Source organism: Babylonia areolata, chromosome 19 (assembly GCF_041734735.1).
Source record: "Babylonia areolata isolate BAREFJ2019XMU chromosome 19, ASM4173473v1, whole genome shotgun sequence".
NCBI classification, from domain to species: Eukaryota; Metazoa; Mollusca; class Gastropoda; order Neogastropoda; family Buccinidae; genus Babylonia; species Babylonia areolata.
This window is the reverse complement of record NC_134894.1, coordinates 10,375,891-10,382,531: the sequence shown is the minus strand read 5'-3', so window position 1 is coordinate 10,382,531 and position 6,641 is coordinate 10,375,891. Positions and strand designations below refer to the sequence as shown.

Sequence of the window (6,641 nt, the reverse complement as noted above, 5' to 3'; positions counted from 1 at the left end):
TCCCACTCCCCGATTTCTTTCTTTTTCTTTCACTTTTTTTCTGTCTTCTTTCCTTATTTTCAACTTTCTTCTTGTCTTTCTTTCTTTTTTTTTTTTTTTCAGGCGTTAATGTGTTCTCGTCTTTATGGCCTCGTAAACCTGGCGCATTGTGATCAGGTGCATTCGATCTCCGATTGGGTCATTCACGTGAAAACTCGACTTTGAATGATTTATAACAGGCGCTCTCCGAGGAAGCAGGTTATTTCCATCTGCCTCTGTCTTTAAGTTAGTCTGTCTCCGTATGTCTGTCTGTCCTTGTCTCTCATGTATCAGTTCTTCCAGATACTTACATATATCCTTTAATAAAGTTTCGTTGCAGTGACCACGATCCGCAGATCGAAATAGGAAGAAGAGAAGGCGAAAACAGAATTTGCATTGAATGTAATATTGGTACTGTATGGGATGAATTAAAATTTTTTTAAAGAATGTTCTAAAAATACTGTAAATCGAAATGAATTGATGCCACATAAATATAAGTCACATATGTCAATGTTCGGTTTATGCAATCTGTTCAGTGCTGGGAAGAAAACACAACTTAATCTAAGTAAATTTATAAAACTTGGAAAGGGTGTGTAACTTTTGTTAATCTAAAACATACTTGTCATTATGTTACGTTTGATTTGTTTTGTTGCTAATCATCATCATTAGGGCGCGCGTGTGTGCGTGCGTGGGTGTGCGTTTTTGCGTGTTTCAGAGACATCGTTGAACTGAAGTTGTGATTCAGTGAGTATGTATAGTTATTGTATCCTCCACACCCCAAAAGGATGAAATTTCTTTTAATCTTTGATTATCTGTCCCGGTCTTTGTCCGTCTGTCTGCCCCTCTGGGATTCGGTCTCACTCGATCTCTCTCTCTCGGTGTGTGTGTGTGTGTGTGTGTGTGTGTGTGTGTGTGTGTGTGTGTGTGTGTGTGTGTGTGTGTGTGTGTGTGTGTTCTCCTTTGAATTATTATCATCATGATTTTTTATTTCGACCTAAGCTCAGATACCCCTCCTGTGGGAGGCCGGTGTCTTTCAGTACATAATTCAGTATAGGATTCTGTGACAGAACTCTCCTCTTTTCCATTGCTCTCTTTGTTTCTGTAATGAATTTGATAATAGTCTGAGAGCTAAACTCAGAATTGGTCTGCGAATCGGACCAAAGTCTGAGAGAGTCAACTGACGAGGTTTTAGACTTGAATTCAAGCACCTATAAAAGTCTCTTTCTAGTATATTGCTTATTTCCTTGTATGACAATGGGCAATATACTTTTATACTATCGTTGATGTTTTTGACTTTTTGCATTCATTATCAGTTGTTTCGCTTGTCAGTTTAACGACTTCTCTTTTACGAAGTCCTTTAAGTAATTTCCTGTAACTGTATTTAGAGTTGTTTTGTTGTTGTTGTTTTTTGTCTTCCAAATTTCACCCACATTTTTACCCTCATTTGCCCAGTTTCTCCCAACCCTCCATTCATCCACATCTCCCACCCCTTCTAACCGATAATACTCAGATGTATTCATAAATACTTTAACAAAATGTCTTCAATCACCGATATGTGTGACGGGACATTAAACAAAATTCCTCTTTGTTTCTGCCTTTTTTTTTTTTTTATTCCTTCACTGTTGTCTCCTTTTTTCTGCCTTCCCAGTCCATTACAGTTTCTTTTTTTCCCCAGCAAGCACTGATAGTTTTTTTTCCTTCTTTCCCGCAGTCTGTGAAGTACTGTCTGTGCTGTTTTGCTCTGGCGACAAGGTTGTGAAATTGCAAGCACTGGGATGGGGACTGGCTATCCATTCAGCAGTGTTGTTTGCCTATATGGCTTTTCAAAAATATATTTTTCATTTGGCTTTAAGTATTCTTTATCCTTTTTTCAAATTTATTTTATTTTATTTATTTATTTATTTTTTTACGATTTTTTTGTAAGCTGGGGATGATAAATAAAATGGAAGAGGTGACGTCCTCAGCACGGACTAGTCTTATTTGCTCTAAGGAGCGAAATGGTTAAGATGATGTGTCACGAACTGTGGGTTTGTCTTGGTGATTTGATTTAAAAAAAAAATTAAATGAGACAGTTTTGTGTTGACGTGGTTGAGCATTTGCATGGTTTGACCGTCCTGATATGGCCCTGTGCGGTCCACTGGACTATGAGCAACAATAAACAGTAAACACCCAGGTATGACCTGCACTGGACGAGAAACAACAGTGAACGATGCTAACCAAGTGCCTATTTTGTCCATCCACCCCCTTTCTTTCTGCCTCATTGCCCCCGTCACTTCAGTAACATTATACCAACATCGCTAATCTCGCGTCCCCCATACACGGCCACACCAAGGTGCGTCTGTCGCAGCAGTCCACGACAGGGAACTATCGATGTTAGGTCGTCAGGAGGCCACATGTCAGAGAAGACCCTGCATTGCTGCTGAGTTACTTCCATGGTGTCCAGTAGTGCTGTTCTAATTTAACATACTCATCTGCTGAGCATTCTGACTGACGACAATAATCGCTAAGTCGCAGAGCCAGACTGAGTGAGCATCCCCTTCTGAGTGAAGACCGCCACCACGTCCCTCTTACCACAGTCCTCCACGAACCTGCTGACGCTGAAAACCTTGCCAGGATCTCACCACAAGCATGGCATTGGAGAGGAATTCGAAACTGATGTTCCTATGAGAGCGGGCTATTAAAGGCTTCGTGATTTAGATCTAGCACTTTTTTCTTTTCTTCTATACTTTGATGAGGATGAGGATGTTGGTTTGGAGATACGTGACAAGGCTGTACTCCACGCTTCCTTTCATAATGCAGAAATACAAACACTTGCAGCGTTGGTCTGGAAATTTGAACAACCCTCTCAAAGAAGGCGCGCACGTGAAATGGATGAACATGGACTGTGCAGCCTCAGTCTTGTTATTTGGGTCCCCAGCACACTCAGCTATGGGCATGAGCCAGCCATGGGCCGGGAAATTAATTCCTACTTCCGATGGGATTTGAAGCCACGTTCTCCAGTCGTCAGTCCCGGCATGGCTTGTTTGCCTGTTTCGTTCTTTTCTTTCCTTCTTCTTCTTACTTTTCTCCTTTTCTCCTCAATGCTTTTGCTCCTGTTGCTCATCGTCTTCTTCTGCTCCTCCTCCCTCTTCTGCTCCTCCTCCCTCTTCTGCTCCTCCTCCCTCTTCTGCTCCTCCTCCCTCTTCTCCTCCTCCTCCCTCCCCCCCCTTTTTTTTCTAGATGTAGCCAAGCGCTCAGCTGCTTTGACAGCTACCAGAGCAGATGGTATCGACATATGAAAGTCATCTTGACACCAGTTTGAAGGCTTCACCCCCAAGAATTTACGTGAACAGCTGCGGAGTGGGAAATCAATGGATTGTTTTGGCATGGTGGCTTGAACCCCAAAAGCATGTACACACACACACACGTCCGAACGCATACACAAAACACATACAAAATCACACACGTCACACACATTCACAAACAAAACACATGAGCGCACATACAGTTTCAGTTTCAGTTTCAGTTGCTCAAGGAGGCGTCACTGCGTTCGGACAAACCATATACGCTACACCACATCTGCCAAGCAGATGCCTGACCAGCAGCGTAACCCAACGCGCTTAGTCAGGCCTTGAGAAAAAAAAACAACAAAAAAAAAAACAAAAACGGGGGAATAAATAATAGATAAGCTTACATAAATAAATAAATAAATGAATAATAATTATAATATAGAAAAAGGTAGTAGTAATAATAATAGTAATACTAATAAAATGATTAAAAAAAGAAGAAGACAACAATGGTGATAAATAAGCGAATAAATGTAAAACATGAAGACACACATTCACACACACACCCACACATGCACAACAGAAATGCACCAAACATGCAGTTTCACAGATATGAAAGCACAGTCAAATACATATAAACGTACATGAGCTCCAACACACACACACACACACACACATTACCTTGCACCTCCTCTACCCCCCTCCTCCACACACTCATTTCTAGTCTACGTATCGCAGCTTCCACGGCACACACACACACACACACACACACACAAACACACACTCACAGAGATGAACACTTACTTGTACAAGCACACACACATACGCCCATATCTCCCACCCCCAACCCCACACACATATATACAAAGATATATACACATATATATACATATATATATATATATATATATATATATATATATATATACGTTCCAATATCCTGTTGCTCCCACAGTGTAGGCATGCATATACTCACATACCTCATCCTCTACCCCACCTCCCCCCGCACTCCCACCTCCTCACACACACACACACACACACACATACAGACATGATACACTGACACACGTACACATACAGACACGCACACACGCGCGGGCACCGATACACAACACACACAACACGCGCGCGCGCGAGAACACACAACACACGCACACATGCAACACACAATCAACACACGTACATACACCCCCATAACCCCCTTAACCCCTCCCCCGCCCACACACATACACACACGAGCAGGCACACACACACACACACACACACACACACACACACACACATGAATACACATACGTCACTTACTTACCTGTTACAGATTTCGGATATGCACGTGCGATCAGACTGATACACACTGGCTGCCGATCAATGAAAAGCTTAGGTTCAAGGCCATGCTTCTGCTTTCATACTATATACATTGACACAGACACTTGCCTTTAACAGACACTGATCTTCTTCAAGATGGCCAGCCGAACTTACTGTTGCCTTGTCCTATGTCTCTGTGCCATCTCTCTTTGCTCTGGAAAAGGCTGTAAGAAGTAAGTGGGCATTGCCTTAATAAGTCTTAGAAAGTGAGTGGGCATTAGCCTTTTAGTCCCAGGATGTAAGTGGGGTTTTGCCTTCATTCTAAGAAAATAAGTGGGTATTTGCTTTCAGTCTTAGAGTATTATGGCATTCTCCTTCGGTCTTGGAAAGTAAGTGGGCTTTGGTCTTCAGTCTTAGAAAGTAAGTGGGCATTGACCTTCATTCTTAGAAAGTGAGTGGGCGTTGGCCTTCATTCTTAGAAAGTAAGTGGGCATTGGCCTTCATTCTTAGTACTTGGGCATTGACCTTCATTCTTAGAAAGTAAGTGGGCATTGGCCTTCAGTCTTAGAAAGTAAGTGGGCATTGACCTTCATTCTTAGAAAGTAAGTGGGCATTGGCCTTCAGTCTTAGAGAGTAAGTGGGCATTGACCTTCATTCTTACAAAGTAAGTGGGCATTGACCTTCATTCTTAGAAAATAAGTGGGCATTGGCCTTCAGTCTTAGAGAGTAATTGGGCATTAGCCTTCATTCTTACAAAGTAAGTGGGCATTGGCCTTCATTCTTAGAGAGTACTTGGGCATTGACCTTCATTCTTAGAAAGTAAGTGGGCATTGGCCTTCAGTCTTAGAGACTAAGTGGGCATCAGCCTTCATTCTTACAAAGTAAGTGGGCATTGGCCTTCAGTCTTAGAAAGTAAGTGGGCATTGACCTTCATTCTTAGAAAATAAGTGGGCACTGGCCTTCAGCCTTAGAGAGGAAGTGGTTCATTGTCGTTATTACTTTTCCACCACTAGATTTTGTTTGAACTCTTACATTCAGATTCTGTATATCTATATCCAGAGTTAAAGGTATCACGCGTTATTCCTACTTAGAGAAGTATGGTGATTCATGTTACAAAGTGATGGTTCGTGATATAAATAAAATACATAAAATATATACAACAACCTTTCACATCAGCAAATCAGATTTATGTATCTAATGAAAATGTAGATAACGACAAATACATTTTATTCTTTCGTGTACACGAACTTCTTTGCTTTCTAGTGAGAATCACATTACCCTTAGTCAGCTACAGATGATTTCACAACGTAATGAGAAACGGAATCAATTAATATATCTTATACTTAGGTGTAATGAGCTCATACATCCATCTACAACAACAGCAGCAGTTGTCATCCATCATCATCGTCCGTGAAATGTTTTCAGTGTAAAACCTACTCCAGCGTTTACCAATCTTGTCTGGATACCCCGAGTACCATTTTCTTATTGTGGACTTTTCCCCCTTTGTTCGGGTCCATTTCGTCATAGGAGGGAGGTTTGCGACAAAAATGAAAATACAAAACAGTACAGTACAGTACAATACAGTACAGTAAACCACCGTACAATGCAATACAGTACAGTAAGCACAGCACAGTATATTACATAACAGTACAATACAGTACAGCACAGTATACAGTACAGTATACATAACAGTACAGTACAGTACAGCACAGTATACAGTACAGTATACATAACAGTACAATACAGTGCAGTACAGTTCAGTACAATACAATACAATACAATACAATACAATACAATACAACACTTCCAAAGAACAGCACATCACAGCATCCACACCACAAATGCCTACACCGCGCCAAGACAACAAAGAAACCATGACACTGACATCCATAACAAAACATCTCTCCCTGCAGCCGACGGTGCAGATTCTATCCCACACCGGCGGAGCTCAAGAGGTGCGTCACGTGCAACGCCTTCCAGCCCAAGACGGTCACGCTAGTGGTACGAAACATCCTGAGGGAGCCCACCTTCGAAGACTCCGTCAAGCTCAGA

At 41.7% G+C, this 6,641-nt stretch overlaps 1 protein-coding gene across 2 annotated transcripts in view; it reads left to right on the top strand.

The window, feature by feature from the left end:
* Positions 1 to 4,685: 4,685 nt before the first annotated feature.
* LOC143294060 (cobalamin binding intrinsic factor-like) overlaps positions 4,686 to 6,641 on the top strand; it is a 6,133-nt gene continuing 4,177 nt past the window's right edge. For both annotated transcript variants that reach the window (XM_076605478.1, XM_076605479.1), the window contains exons 1-2: positions 4,686 to 4,822; positions 6,503 to 6,641. The exon at positions 6,503 to 6,641 is cut by the window's right edge and continues 65 nt beyond it. In XM_076605478.1, coding sequence (XP_076461593.1) covers positions 4,746 to 4,822; positions 6,503 to 6,641 — 216 coding nt within the window. In that variant the 5' untranslated portion in view covers positions 4,686 to 4,745. The remainder of the gene's footprint in view (positions 4,823 to 6,502) is intronic.